At 42.1% G+C, this 16,628-nt stretch overlaps 1 protein-coding gene across 2 annotated transcripts in view; it reads right to left on the minus strand.

The window, feature by feature from the left end:
• BTBD7 (BTB domain containing 7) overlaps positions 1–16,628 on the minus strand; it is a 111,292-nt gene that overhangs the window by 22,850 nt on the left and 71,814 nt on the right. For both annotated transcript variants that reach the window (XM_025391815.1, XM_025391816.1), the window contains 2 exons: positions 5,925–6,133; positions 3,758–3,833 (listed from right to left, as the gene is read on the minus strand). In XM_025391815.1, coding sequence (XP_025247600.1) covers positions 3,758–3,833; positions 5,925–6,133 — 285 coding nt within the window. The remainder of the gene's footprint in view (positions 1–3,757; positions 3,834–5,924; positions 6,134–16,628) is intronic.

Here is a 16,628-nt window from a genome sequence, read left to right on the forward strand (position 1 = left end):
GCCATTCTAACTGGTGTGAGATGGTATCTCATTGTGGTTTTGATTTGCATTTCTCTGATGGCCAGTGATGATGAGCATTTTTTCATGTGTCTGTTGGCTGTATGAATGTCTTCTTTTTTTTTTTTTATTATTATTTTTTAAGACAGAGTCTTGCTCTGTTGCCCAGGCTAGAAGGCAGTGGCATGATCTCGGCTCACTGCAACCTCCACCTCCCGGGTTCAAGCGATTCTCCTGCCTCAGCCTCCTGAGTAGCTGGGATTACAGGCGCTCGCCACCACACCCAGCTAATTTTTGTATTTGTAGTAGAGACGGGGTTTCACCATGTTGGCTAGGCTGGTCTGGAACATCTGACCTCATGATCTACCTACCTTGGCCTCCTAAAGTGCTGGGATTACATGCGTGAGCCACCATGCTTTGCCTAGAAACTATTTTTCTAAGGAAAATTTTAACCCTTAAGGATGCTTGTTATCTGCCCCAAATAAATGAAATTTCATCACCACCAACTTTACATCAATGAACAAGCTTATGGGCTATAACATTTACACAGAGTTATATACAATCGGTTCTTGTTATCTCGAGTAGTTATAAAGTCAACACAAACAATGAATCAGTGAATACCGAGCTCTTGTTCATAGGGAAAACACAGAGTTAGGTTCCTGTGAGCCTCTGGGCACAACATTTTTGTCAAATGATTAAGGCAGAACCTTGTTTTATGTGTTTCTGTTTAAAGACTATTTAATGTATGTGGCTGATTCATTAACACTAACCTCATGACCAACAGCAAATGTAACTCACGCCTGAATGAAGCTCATCTAACCCATGTATTGTCTCTGTAAGGCACACCACAGCCTTCTTGTTCTCAGGAACACTAGACAGCACTTCATACTACACCTGGGGGCCATCTTAAACAGTGAGATCACAAAAACACAAAAATGTAAAACGTGGCACTTGGTAACATCTGAAACAAGAAGGCAGAGTGCCTCTGTCTTGTTAGAACTCAGCTGGGAATGTGCTTGTTGGGAGATCAAGCTTTTTGCTACTTCATGCATGTCCAGGAATGACCATGAAAGTACCACCAGTATTGATTTTGGGGTTACAAATAAATTTTAGTGACTAGGTAAATTGCCAAATATAAAAGCCACGAATGAGAACTAATTGTATACTGGCATTTAAAATTCTTTCTAAATCAATTGTAATGGTTTTCATATTTTAAAAAATTCATAACTTGCTGGGCATGGTGGATCACCTGAGGTCAGGAGTTTGAGAACAGCCTGGCCAACATGGCGAAACTCTGTCTCTACTAAAAATAACGAAAATTAGCCGTGCGTGATGGCATGTGCCTATAATCCCAGCTACTCAAGAGGCTGAGGCAGGAGAATAGCTTGAACCTGGGAGGCAGAGGTTGCAGTGAGCCAAGATTGCGCCACTGTACTCCAGCCTGGGAGACAGAGCAAGACTCCGTCTCCAAAAAAAAAAAATTCATAACTTTGCTGCTCTCTGAAATACAATTTTAAAAATAAAAATAAAAAAAAAAATCAAATCTGAGAATTGCTAAAGGTTTTTGCCAGCCACAGAAAAGAATTGGAGAAATAAAATAGAAGGACTGCTTTTGTTCCCTAGAGCTTGGATAGTAGCATATTAAAGAAACACCATAAAAAGGCTTAAAGGCAGGTTTAGCACAACATTTTTTATATTTAAAAATGTGACAAAACAACTCTATAAATGTACTAAAATCCACTGACTTGAACACTTTAAACCAGTGAACTTTTAAGATATGTAAATTATATCTAAATAAAGCTATCGAAAGGTGACAGAAAAGGGAAATCTGTATTTAATTTTTCTAATTAAAAATTTTAAATTTAGGTTCAGTACATAAAGGAACACAATGATGTTTGAGGGAAGAACAGGTGGGTGGGCTAACCCTAGACACAAACAAAAGACTGCTGTAGAATCATAAATTTCCAAAGTTGAAAGCCCAGCCTCCGACACATGATGCTTCCTTCTCTTCTGCAGTGACCCCACTGGGAGGTCATTCAGAAGTATTATTTGTTTCTCTTTTACCTTCCACAACATTTCTCTTTTTTTGAGACAAAATTTTGCTCGTTGCTCAGGCTGGAGCGCAATGGCGCAATCTCGGCTCACCATAACCTCCGCCCCACGGGTTCAAGTGATTCTCCTGCCTCAGCTTCCCAGGTAGCAGGGATTATAGGCATGCACCACCACGCCTGGCTAATTTTTTTTACTTTTAGTAGAGACGGGGTTTCTCTATGTCGGTCAGGCTGGTCTCGAACTTCCAACCTCAGGTGATCCACCCGCCTTGGCCTCCCAAAGTGCTGGGATGACAGGCGTGAGACACTGTACCTGGCCTACTTTTTTTTTTTTTTTTTTGAGACGGAGTCTCGCTCTGTCACCCAGGCTGGAGTGCTGCAGTGGCGCGATCTCAGCTCCCTGCAAGCTCCGCCTCGCGGGTTCACGCCATTCTCCTGCCTCAGCCTCCAGAGTAGCTGGGACTACAGGCGCCCGCCACCGCGCCCAGCTAAGTTTTTGTATTTTTAGTAGAGACAGGGTTTCACTGTGGTCTCGATCTCCTGACCTCGTGATCTGCCTGCCTCGGTCTCCCAAAGTGCTGGGATTACAGGCATGAGCCACCGCGCCCGGCCTACTTTCTACAACATTTAAAAATAAACAATGAATGCTTTTTCATTTGTACTGTTTTTTTTTTTTTTTGAGTCTCGCTCTGTCACCCATGTGGAGTGCAGTAGTGCAATCTCAGCTCACTGCAACCTCTGCCTCCCAGGTTCAAGTGATTCTCACGCCTCAGTCTTCGACTAGCTGGGAGTACAGGCATGTGCCACCACTTCCCACTAATTTTTGTATTTTTAGTACAGGTGGGATTCTGCCATGTTGGCCAGGCTAGTCTCAGACTCCTGACCTCAAGTCAGCCTGTACTCACATTTTTAAATTGAGGTTAAAATTCACATAACACAAAATTTATTTAAAACATTTTAAAGCGTACCATTCAGTGGCTCTTACTATACTCTTATTGTTGTGTAACCATCAACACTAATTCCACATTTTCATCATTATGCTTTTGTAACACTTTAGTCATTATATGAAATTATATTAAATTTTTCATTCTAATACTTCCATGAATCAGTCAACATGTTTTATTAAGCACCTAAGAACATAATAATAAAAAGTATCCTTTTAAAGCTGCAAAATAAGACTTTCTGATATATTTTATTTATTTATTTATTTATTTATTTATTTATTTATTTATTTTGAGACGGAGTCTCGCTCTGTCGCCCAGGCTGGGGTGCAGTGGCCGGATCTCAGCTCACTGCAAGCTCCGCCTCCCGGGTTTACGCCATTCTCCTGCCTCAGCCTCCCAAGTAGCTGGGACTACAGGCGCCCACCACCACGCCCGGCTAATTTTTTGTATTTTTAGTAGAGATGGGGTTTCACTATGTTAGCCAGGATGGTCTCGATCTCCTGACCTTGTGATCCGCCCGTCTCGGCCTCCCAAAGTGCTGGGATCACAGGCTTGAGCCACCACGCCCGGCCTGATATATTTATTTTAATAAACTATACCCTGTCCACTAAAGAATTTTGCCAATGGTAAAAACTTCCATTTTCACCAGGCAACAGCGTCAGTTTTCAAGACTGATGTGCGGCATGCATTTCTGTAAGCTGGGAATGTAAGAACCACCAAAAATTTACACAAGGTAACTAGCGCAAGCTAATTTTCTGAGCTTACCTCTATCTGCTATTCTTTTCATCAACTGATGCTCTCCCCATTTAATCAGATATTTAAGGATATCTTGTTCACTTGCCTGTAATAAAAAATGGTTTATATTTATTTTAGTGAAATTAGATAAGTGATTAATTTCATGAAGGACTTTTCGTAAGTGGGAAATACAGCACGCAACTTACCATGTTTCACTCTTTCCATTGGCTGAAGTTTTAGTGTTAAATCTGTGGTCCATCGACAGGAAATACACAAGACTGTATTACATATATTTTATCCAGTTACCTCACTCTTGGCTCCAACTAATTTTTAAATTTCATTTCTATCTTCTTTTTCTGTAATCTGCTCCCTTCCTATTTTATTTTTTCATTTTAATTTTTCCTTTTGAGATGGAGTTGCACTCTATTGCCCAGGCTGGAGTGCAACAGTGCCATCATGGGTCTCTGCAGCCTCAACCTCCTGGGCTCAAGGGATTCTCCCCATCTCAGCCTCCTGAGCAGCTGGGACTACAGGTGTGTGCCACCACACCCAGTTAATTTCTTTTTTTTTTTTTGAGATGGAGTCTCGTGCTGTTGCCCAGGCTGGAGTGCAGTGGCGTGATCTTGGCTCAATGCAAGCACCACCTCCTGGGTTCACGCTATTCTCCTGTCTCAGTCTCCCGGGTACCTGGGACTACAGGCACCTGCCACAATGCCTGGTTTTTGTATTTTTAGTAGAGATGCGGTTTCACCTTGTTAGCCAGGATGCTCTCGATCTCCTGACTTTGTGATCCACCCAACTCAGCCTCCCAAGTGGCTAATTTTAAAAAAATTTTTTGTAGAGATGGGGTCCTACCTGTTGCCGAGGCTGGTCTCACGCTCCTGGGCTCAAGCAACCCACTTCCTATTTTAAATTTATTTTATCTTACTATGTGGTTTCTATAAAGCTGCCTTAAATTCTCTTTTGGAAGAAAACACAGATAAGTAAATGAAAGTATAAGTATAGGGTATAGGCAGAGTAACTACTAACTCCTGGAGGGACAGGAAAAACAAGTCAGTCAACTTGTTTTTGCAAAAGAAACTAAAATCTCTACAAGGTATTTTACTGGCTGGTGAAGCACAATCTGTGAAATGGCAATGTATCCCTCATTTCTTTGTATTTTATTTAAAATCTTAGAGCAAATCTAGGCTGCTCTCCATTTTTTTTTTTAAAATACTTTCTAAGAAGGAATGCAAAGCTCCTAAAGCAATAATCTAAGAAAACTAACAACTTCTAACACAAACATAAAGCATCCAGTTTTGATCAGGACAATGAGACGAGGTTAATGAACAAAGATTCTCCATAAATCAAGCCCAAGTATGACATCTGTACTGCAATCAAAGCAACAAAGGAAAAGCACAGATGCTGAGTGTATTATTTAACTCTCCACTGCATTTCTGACTAAAACGGTAGCATTTTATAATTTTTCTAGTACAAATACAAAGAAATAGGAAGTGGCTCAATGGGTTTATGTCTTTAATAGCATTAAAACAGTTGTACAGTTTTTAGCATAAAATTCATACAGCCAATGGAAAAAAATTAAGCTTGAATATACTTTGCCTGCAAGTATTTTCTGTAATATATAAAATCTATTATTAATTTAAATTTCCAAATTAAATTGACATTTAAGTCAAGAACACAAGAATCTGCTAAAAACTACTTCTGCTTAAAAACAAGTAGTTGAAAACATTACCATGCTTTGGAAGAATACATGCGCTGAGTTTTGATAACCATCTGAGCAGATCAGAAAGTGAACACTATTTTTACTTTGTGCTGCTGAAGCTACTGTCTACAGTCTAAGTATGGGATGCTCCACCAAAAGTAAGAAACCACCATACACAAGCTACATTAATAGAAGTCAAGAAAATCACTGTTGGGATGTGCTTCTGACCTTGCCTACTGCCCCAATCTCTCTTTGGTGCATCTGGCTGGGACCTGGGCTTGTTCAGTGTTGAGTCATGGCAGCAGGGTAATGAAGAGCTAGTGAGACAGAAGGCTTTTGTTGTACAACTATGAAGGGGGCAGTTCCTGTGTGGTTTGATCACAGCCTGTTTCTCTTCCCCTGCCCTACCCTACATGGAAGAGTAATAGAGCATAGATGGATTTTTTTGGTGCACATATGAATGACAATGAGTTTGAGAGGTGTTTAAATGATTACCTGTAGGTAGTCAGACTGGATAGCAGTAAGCAGATGGTCTTTGCTGAGTTCATAAAAAACATCCGAAGTCATGACCTGGGAAAATTCCTCACAGAGGAAATGTAAAGCTTGTCGGTGCACCCATTTAGAGCCATATGGATGAGAACTCCACTTGAGGATGGCAATTAAGGTATCTAATGAGATGCTCTCAGCAATGATATCCTCACAGCCTAAAAGAGAAGGCAAATACTTCTTGAGATTAATCATAAATATTACTTATTGAACATTAGTGTGCTAGGCACTATATTTAAAAGTCACAACAGCAAAAAAGAACTCAAGGAGATAAATAAAATCTCATGAAAATCACCAAAACTTGGTGGGATGGGTTAACAATAGACTATGGCATCTATAGAAAATCTGCTGCCTTACAGAGATGGATCTAGAGAAAAAGGCAGAGAATCGTCCCAAGTTCAAGATAATAAACATCTATGTGCAAATCCAACAATGTGAGTAAGACAGTATAGAGGAAGACATTGGACCAAAGGGGAAAGAAGAGTAGGCAAAAAGGCTGCAGTGGTGGAAACTGGCTAGAGGAAGGATGTGGATGACACCTGACTGATGAGAGAACGCACACCTCAGAATAAGGTAGGTGGGCTGCCGGCTATGCAGACATCCACTCTTTGTATGAAAACATAGCACCTTGCATTGTTGACAGTTTAATCCTTCAGAAAACAGACAAAATACATCTGAGCTTAGTTCTGGCAAACCTGAAAAAGGAAGTGAAAAGGACCAGGATCCTGGAGAAAGCAACTATGGCATTTCAAGAACTCAAGGAAGAAAAGAAAACCTAAGGAGACTCAACTCTCCTCCTCAGGAAAGATCATTTCAAAACATAAAGATAAAATATAAGTAAAAATCTGAGTGACAAAGATTATGGGAGTGAAAATGCCTAAAGTTGAACAGAAATTTTTCATTAAGCTTACTATAAAACAAAAAACAATCCTGATAATGTGAAAACAAACAAACAAACAAAAACAGGCGTTTAAACACCACCACCAGGCCGGGTGCACTGGCTCACGCTTGTAATCTGAGCACTCTGGGAGGCCAAGGCAGGCAGATCACCTAAGGTCAGGAGTTCAAGATCAGTCTGGCCAACATAGTGAAACCCAGTCTCTATTAAAAATACAAAAATTAGTTAGGCATCCTGTAATCCCAGCTACTAGGGAGGCTGAGGCAGGAGAATCACTTGAACTCGAGAGGTGGAGGTTGCAGTGAGCCGAAATCGTGCCACTACACTCCAGCCTGGGAGACAAAGTAAGACTCTGTCTCAAAATTAAATTAAATTAAATTAAACAAACACCACCAAAAATATGGATACACAGAAAGGGCATAAGTGAACTCCAGACACTTCTAAAGTTCAAAGCTATTTGTGAAACCATGAAAGGTGTAAAGATAAAGGGAGTAAATCCCACTTTGAAGTGACAGAAGATAATGAGTAGCAATATGGAGTCTACAAAAAGTAATCCCTCATTCCCTTTTCTGATATGGTACCAGATGAGAAGAAATATCATAGATAACTGTATAACTTGATTTCCACAAAGCATTTAGAAAATATTTCATGATGCTGCTAAACTGTAAGCACCACAAGATAGGGACTGCTATCTTCAATGTATTCCTGGCACTTGTGCTAAATAAAAACGCGTTGAATGTACAAATGAGATCTTTGCAGATAAGATGAAGAGACACGGGATGGGATGACAGGGCAGTGGTTAACAGAACCATTCATAAATAGCACTGATTAACTTGATGCATGGAGTGGGAAGTTGGTTTTTGCCATGTTTATCAAGAACTTTGGGCCGGGTGCAGTGGCTCGCGCCTGTAATCCCAGCACTTTGGGACGCTGAGGTGGGTGGATCACCTGAGGTCAGGAGTTTGAGATCAGCTTGGCCAACATGGTAAAAACCCATCTCTACTAAAAATACAAAAATCAGCTGGGTATGGTGGCACATACCTGTAATCCCAGCTACTCGGGAGGCTGAGGCAGGAGAATTGCTTGAACCCAGGAAGTGGAGGTTGCAGTGAGCTGAGATCACACCACTGCACTCCAGCCTGGGCGACAGAGTGAGACCCTGTCTCAAAAACAAACAAACAAAAACCTTGGATAATGATGTGGAAAGTATGTTTCAAAATCTTCAGATAACCCCAAACTTGGAAACACAGTTAAAACCACACTGCATAGCAGAATCATAATTGCCTAAAAAGACTGATCAAAATGAAGTTGAAATATAACTAGGAGAATTAGTTCTACATTTAAGAAATCGATTGCACAGCAGATGATGGTTGGCTTAACTAGAACTATATAAAATATCTGGGTTTTTTTTAACTGAATGAATGCAAAATGTGACATGGGTGTTATAGATCTGAATCTATCTCAGGCTTTTCAGGTACAAGCATCCAGCTGTAATCAAAGGACTAATGTTGCTGCTTTCTGCGGAGTGCCGTGTTGTTCTGGGCCCCGTGGGTCAGTTTAGATGAGCACTGACCAAACTGCAAGAGTCTCAGGAGGGCGAGGGAATAGTAGAGAGTTTGCAACTTATCACAGGAGAAAAGCTCCAAGCAAGAGATTATTTGAGTTATGTAAGAGAATCCTGAGGAGAGACATAAGAGCTGTCTTTAAATGCCTCTTCATGAGGCAGAGGAGAAATAACTGATTTATCCGTTATTCCCAGGAAACAGACAGATGTTAAAAGCAGGGAGATTTTGGTTCAATGATAAGAAATTTCTAACAATTAGAATTTCCATCCTCTTCTCCCATCAAAAAAAGGAACCCTCTAGAAAGTGTCAGAGGCTGGCTCATCACATTAGGGATAGAGTATAAAGAACCCTGATGCTGGAAAGGGAACTAAAGTCAGAAGACATCCAAGCTGATTTCATCACAAAGACAAAACCGGTTTTTATAAAGATGGTAACAGAGCAAGTAAAAGATATATTTATTCTAAGCACTAAAAGAATATCCCTATAAGGAACACAATGAGACCACCACATTTATATCCACATATAGATGACACCCAAAGGCATGAAGATGTGCTGATGAGAAGCGGGAAATATGGGAAAGTTTTCAACAGTCATCATTTTATGATGAGCCTTTGAGCCTTGAATGCCGAGCTGAGGAGGACAGACCTCATTCAGTAGCCAGTGGAGGACCTCTGTTGGCCTGTTGTTTTAAAGTGGGTATTGGAATAGAATTGAGTGGAATGAGTCAATCTGATAGGAAAGGCAATCTTATAGATGTGTTTGGGAGTAAAGCAGGGGAAATGAGAGAAAAGCTGGTTATTTAAAATGATGTATCACAATCCTACTAAACCAGGATACTGGCAGAGGTGAAGAAAAAGAATGATAGATAACATGATCACAAATATTTAAACTGCTGAGGTCTACAAAGAAGCAGGATACAGTAGGAAAAAAAATGGGCTTTAAAATCAGACAGATTGGACTCGAAATCCTAGCTCTGCCACTCGGTAGCAAAATCACTTTAGGCAAATCACTTAACTCTCAAGAGTCTGAAATGTTCTCATCTGCAAAGCTGAGATTGTTTCCTACCTCAAAGGGTTGTTATGGGATTTAAATCAGACCATACTCTTGACACTCCACATTTGTTCAAACCGTCTGGAGTACCTAAGCCGAGTACCCTGAATACCCAGCTCTTTTCACTGCCTGGTGATATCACCTGCCCCACGGCCTTCACCTCATTATATCCCTGACTTCCCAGTTGATAGCTCCAAGCCTGAGCTGACTCCCAGTCACACCTGACTTTCACATGGATTGTCCACAAACATCTTAAATGCCAAAGTCAATTCATTTCCTCTGGGAAATCTGGTCCTCTTCAGTCACCAAAGCCAGAGGTCTGAGTGCTATCATGGGGTCCATCTCTGGAGGCCCATAACCAATCTGTCACCAGATGCTGTTCATTCTTCTTTTCAATCCAACCCCTCCACAGAATCTCCACTGAATTTTCACCACCTCCTTTTCAGAACCTGATACTTTTCCCCTGCATTATTGAAATGGCCTTTAAAAAAATTTCCACCTCCAGTCTTTCCCCTTCTAATCTGCTCTCTGTACTGTTGCCAAAATGATCTTTTAAAATGTAAATTATATATGCCTCTTTAATGAATTATTCAATAGCTTCATGCTACAAATGATTTCAAGAAAAAGTCCAAGCTACATCTCCCTTGATAATCTGGCACCTGCCTACTCCCCAGCCCATCCCTGAGCAGACTCTACACCCCAGTCATACTTCGTCCCTTCCCATTCCCCAGAAGCCCACCAAATGCTTGCACCTCCAGGCTTTTGCGTGTGTTGTTCCACTTTTCTGAAATGCCCCTAACTCTTTTTCTTAACTTCTCTGCATCTTTAAGTCTCAGCTTAGATGCTGCCTCTTTTAAGAGCCTACTTTGATACTGCTCCTCAAAGTCTTAGGTCAGGTGTTCCTCCTACCTAAAAGTTTCTCTGTTACCCTGTGTTTGTCTATAACAGCACAAAACTCTCATACTACTATATCTTTCTTATATATATTTGTCTGACTCTTCCACCAGACTAAGCCCCTTTTCAGTAAAGGCCCCATCTTATCTGATTCTATAGTGTCTGGCACCTAGTAGATAACTAAAAGCAAATAACAGTAACTAACACTCTTGAAAACAATTAGGCTCTGTGCTAATTGCTTGCTTTAGAATATTTAATTTTAGTACTTCTTCTCAAGGGAGATTATTATTACCATTATCATCCCCATTTTATGATGAGAAAACTAAGGCTCACGAAGATTAAATAAGTTATTCAAGGTTATACATCTAGGAAGAAGCCAAGTCCTACCAAAACATATCCTTCCTTCCCCTCCCAAAAGGTCCCCCGTCTTCCTGCTTTCTATGCCTTTAACTTAGGTTTTTTTTTTTTTTTTTTTTGAGACAGAGCTTTGCACAGCCGCCGAGGCTGGAGTGCAGTAGCGCGATCTTGGCTCACTGCAACCATCATCTCCTGGGTTCAAGTGATTCTCCTGTCTCAGTCTCCCGAGTAGCTGGGATTACAGGCACCCACCATCATGCCCAGCTAATATTTTGTATTTTAGTAGAGATGGGGTTTCACCATGCTAGCCAGGCTGGTTTTGAACTCTTGACCTCAGGTGATCCGCCCGCCTCGGCCTCCCAAAGTGCTAGGATTACAGGCGTAAGCCACTGCACCCAGCCCTAACTTAGGACTTTTACTAATCACTGCTCATTAGAACTTATTTAGAACTACTTCTCTCACGAGCAGAAAGTACCTTATAAATACACCAAACATGGTGATATTAACTCAAAAATGTAAAAGGAAGACAGGTAAACAACTGGAATGTTGGTAATGTCAAACAAAATTAATGTTTTAATCTGATGGTAAAGGATTTCAATTAATGATAATAAGACTTTGTCAAGGTTATCAATATTGGAATGAAAATGTAAATATACCAGCAAGGCAGAAGGGATGCTGGCAGGGAAAGGTCAACAAGCGGGTGCTGGGAAGCTTTACATGGTGCCATATCCTTGGTAATGGACAAGTCCTGTAGGTCCAAAACCATCAGCACACTCAAAGATGATCAGACTCTTGGTGAAAAAGTGATCCTAACACAAACCCATGACACACGTGCAGATCACAATGCTTACTCATGGGCAGTACAGGGAGTCAGTTCTAGTGAGCAGAATGTCATGTATTCTCTCTCGGCACTTTGCAAACTATCGCGAGTCATGCTACAGTTTTTTATTTCTTTTTAAATTTCCAATGTGTCCTGGACCAGTACTTTATTCAGCAAAAACACCTCTTGAATATTGTGGCAATTGTTTAAAGTTTCTAAATGCTTGTTAATTTCTGTACCTAGCTCACTCACTGTAGACGTGCTTTGAATAGTACGGCTCTGTCTAGAGCCCTTTTCCTCTTCTGGGAACAGGGCTGGCCTTACCTCCTACCATGTGAAGAGCGCACTGTGACTAGTTCATTGGTCCCAGGAGGAGAATGAGCAGCCCTGGGAACACAGCCACCCCTGCTGACTCACGGTGGCAATGAGAGAGGTCCCAGTTGCTGCAAACTGAAGCAGAAATGCCCCACCTAACCCAGAAACTTATGAGAAATAAATGTTCGTTGTGATATACCACTGAGGTTCTCAGGTTGTTTCTTATACAGCAATGGTTGACTAATAAACCAGTTAGATATTTTTAGATCAACTCAAAAACTTTTTTTATTTTTTGAGATGGAGTTTCACTCTTATTGCCAGACTGGAGTGCAGTGGTGTGATCTCAGTTCACTGTAACCTCAGCTATCCGGGTTCAAGCAATTCTACTGCCTCAGTCTCCTGAGTAGCTGGGATTACAGGCGCCCGCCACCACACCCAGCTAATTTTTGTATTTTCAGTAGAGACAGGATTTTGCCATGTTGGCTAGGCTGGTCTTGAACTCCTGACCTCAGGTGATCCACCCGCCTCAGCCTCCCAAAGTGCTGGGATTACAGGCGTGAGCCACTGTGCCTGGCCAAAAGCTTTTATTAACAGCCAAGCGTGGTGGTGGGCATCTGTAATCCCACACTTTAAGAGGCTGAGGCAGGTAGATTACCTGAGGTCAGGAGTTCGAGACAAACCTGGCCAACATGGCGAAACCCAGTCTCTACTAAAAATACAAAAATTAGCTGGGTGTGGTGGCATGTGTCTGTAGTCACAGCTACTCGGGAGGCTGAGGCAGGAGAATCCCTTGAATCCAGGAGGCAGAGGTTGCAGTGAGCCAAAATTGCAACATTGCACTCCAGCCTGGGCAACAGAGCGAGATTCTGTCTCAAAACAAAAAAAAAAGAAGCTTTTATTAACAATTTCCTGGTAACGGAAAAATTCCACCTGCAGCCAAGGCATTTAATGGATAAAAGGCACCAATATATTCCACTCAGATTTTCAATGATGCTGTTGGGAGGTTGGCAGGTAGTACAAAGTCAACTTCTTACAATTTCTTTTGCTTATACAGATCCATCGCCTACTTATTTAATCCTTTCCTCTATTCTCTTTTACTAGGATATTTTCTTTCTAATCCTTAATGTGAGCAAAAATACCTTCCCTCAAAAAATTGAGTCACATAACTAATATGAATGAATGACCAAGGCTGAAGGCTGAGACATAAAGAGCTAACAAATCAATCTGAAATTCAGTAACACAAAATGACTGTATTGCTGCATGTTACATAGGATCACTTTCTGTTTTTATTATCAATTTTTGTTTCTCTTCTTCTTGTTCCTCTGGTAACTAAAAAAAAGCCTCAATGTTGACAGTTCTCCTGAATACACTGTCAGGATCTTTGTTTCCCCCTTACTTATTATTCCTACAATGCCACCCTACTTGTTTCGCCAATACCAGTGGGAAACCTTTCCACTGGCTCATGTCCATCAGGAAATGTATAAATGGCTTCCCGATTCATATTGAGGTTGGGGTGGAAAGAGGAAGGAGGAAACAGGCAATGGGGAAAGGAAAAAGGAACAGGGAGATTACAGCTTGCCATGCAACATAAAACAAGATCGTAAGTTTAGAGGAGGGCCGGCCTTAGACTTGGCATGGTGACTCTTCAGAGGCACCAGAGTTAGAAATAAGACTTGAAGTACAAACAAGTTTGAGAGAAAAGTTGCTTCAATTCTTTCTTACTAACCAGTATATGACTGATTCAGAATCCTGGGAAAAGAAATTAAGAAATAAAGGAAGTGAGTGTGGCAGGAAGTGAAAGACCATAGGTTTTAAATTCAGGCAGCTGCATCACTAATTCTCGACCCTCACTTAGCCTGTGCCAGATTAAAATACATCCTGTCTGGGTGCGATGGCTCACACCTGAAATCCCAGCACCATGGGAGGCCAAGATGGGTGGATCGTTTGGGCTCAGAAGTTCGAGACCAGCCTGGGCAATATGATGAAACCCTGTCTCTACAAAAAATACAAAAATTAGGTGGGTGTAGTGGTGCATGCCTGTAGTCCCAGCTACTCAGGAGGCTGAGGTGGGAGGCTCGCTTGAGCCTGGAGGGTAGAGGTGGCAGGGAGCCAAGAGATGGCACTGCACTCCAGCTTGAATGACAGAGTGAGACCCTGTCTCAAAAAAACAAAACAAAACAAAACAAAAACTACATCCTGTGAGCGAGTGCAGTGGCTCACGCCTGTAATCCCAGCACTTTGGGAGGCCGAGGCAGGTGGATCATGAGGTCAGGAGTTTGAGACCAGCCTGACCAACATGGTGAAACCCCGTCTCTACTAAAAATGCTACTCATGACCTCAGGAGGCTAAGGCAGGAGAATCGCTTGAACCTGGGAGGCAGAGGTTGCAGTGAGCCGAGACTGCACCACTGCACTCCAGCCTGGGCGACAGAACGAGACTCTCTGTCTCAAAAACAAACAAAAAAAAGCCTACATCCTGTGAGTCTTATTTTCTCATGTCAGCTGAAAGAATCTGAAGTTCTGAGGATTATGCTGGAAATTGGGGAGCAATGTGTCTACCCAATACCCTAGAAATCTTAAATTTCTACTCTGCCTTTCTGGCCTCCTTTGACCTCAACGTCTAACCTGTCAATGTGTCCTACAGATTCGTCCTTCAGAACATCCTTCAATTAGCCTCTCTTCCATTCCCACTAGATCACCACCTTTGTTCAAATCCTTAGCATCTCACATACCAATTACTGAAAAGTTTCCTACTGTCTCCCTCTACCCAGGACTCCAATGCATACAGAGCACACTATTGAAAGGTTTAAGTTTTCTAAAACAGCACTATCATCACATCATACCTACAAATCTATTCTTAAAAGGCAACCAAGAATTCCTAATCCAAAGCAAAAAACTGTGTCAGATATAAGGGTGAGATGACAAGTTAACCTGCACCTCAGTGTTCTGCACTGTCGGTCCTTAGATGCTGTGACTCTGAGCTGGTTGGATGAACGCTCCTCTCTACTATTTCTCAGGAGGACAATTCTGAAGAAGAGTCTAAACCCAGGTGTCTGCAGTGGTGACCAGCTCAACGACCCACTGCTGTAGTGCTCCCCCTCACTCCTATTCATGGTTCATGGGATACTTACTGAATAAGTGACCTGCATGTAAGCCTCTGATTTGGGATGTGCTTTCAGCAGAGATTGTGAGGAATGGGAGGAGACACCCAGCAAAGATAGCTAGTAACAGAGATGGCCCTAGAAAACAAGGTTCTTGAATGAGATTCTAGATCTCCCTTACTCATTGACCGAAGGGCAAAAGGTTTCCCCCTCCCATTCCTCCTGGTAGGTGGCATGGTGATAACCCCTGTACATAAGTAGCATGACAACACCAGGAGCAGATTAAAATGAGGTTTATGTGGAAGGTAAAGTATCAGATCACCAATCATGGTGGCACTTGAATGGAATGGAAACATCAGTGATTATAAGGCCTAGATACTGGCTGGATTAACAGCTTTACAGGCCATGAACAAAGAATGACAGGCTCAGGTTAGCCAACCCTTAAATCTAGGCATTCTTCAAAGTCTGAAGACTTCCAGGTCAGTGTTTGAAAAGACCCTATTTCTTGCAGCTGCAGGGCAGAATGCCAAAATTCAGGCTCAAGACTTAATTTTAAGGATATCAGAACTACTAAGGAGATATGAAAGAAAGCCTCGACAGGTATTCTATGATAAAATCTGGGTCCTGATAGGAACACTTGGGACACAGAAACCTGGAATGTGGATATTTGGGTGGCTTAGCTGAGAATATTAAACCCCAAGATTTACCTGAATTTTCTGGGCTAGGAGAAGCAGCTCCCCCAACTCCTTACTAGAAAGCAGTAGCCTCCTTCATCTGGAGACCCTGCAGGTCCCTGAAAAGATAATGCTTGTTCTCTTTAAGATCAGTTCCTGCCTTCTCTCACTACCTCCAAACCAATAATGAGGATCATGTTCCCAGCACAGTCTGATTGGGAAAATACAGTCCCTGTTCTGGGAGGAAAGAGTGTAGACACCCAAAGAATTATAAGACCTGGCTATCTGCACTGGCAGGTCCTGAAGGTACACTTGTACAAGTGGATACTGTGTTGGACGAGGTGCAATGTCTGTGGCAATACAATAGCAGTTCATTCAGAACCCAGGGGATTCACTGCGGCATCTTCTGGTGCTTCTTTGCTGAGGGATGACAGAGACCTAGTGATTGTAGCAACTACTGGCAAAGAAACTAAGAGCTCAAATACCTCTGGGATGAAGGTCTGGATCACACCTGGTAGGCTGCCTAGGCCTGCTGAAGTAGTGGCAAAGAATGACAACAATCTAGTTTGGGTGAGGGAAGAAGGACATTATGATAATTGTTTCCCCACCATCTCCATCCCTATATGGTTCCAAGTCACAGTTGGCCAAGAGAAATGTGTGAAATCTGGAAGGTAGACAAGAGGCAGTGCCCATTACTCTCTAAAAGTCACTGTGATGTGGTGACTGCTAGTTGCAGAGGTGCCAGGGGACACTAGTTTTTCCTCTGCTCTGCATCCAGCTCTTCCAACTGCAGCCTTGCTGACCAACACTGGCCCTGTGCCCGTCCCCAGATACATGGCTGCAGATCCAGACACAATAGCCATTCTCCATGAGCTTGCCCTTTGCAGTCCCACTTTGGTGGCTGGATGCGCCTGGCTTCTCAGGTTGACTGGCTGGTAACTCCTCTGAATCCTATTCTCCCTTTTGGACTTACTTCCCCA

This window comes from Theropithecus gelada, chromosome 7b, assembly GCF_003255815.1.
Source record: "Theropithecus gelada isolate Dixy chromosome 7b, Tgel_1.0, whole genome shotgun sequence".
NCBI classification, from domain to species: Eukaryota; Metazoa; Chordata; class Mammalia; order Primates; family Cercopithecidae; genus Theropithecus; species Theropithecus gelada.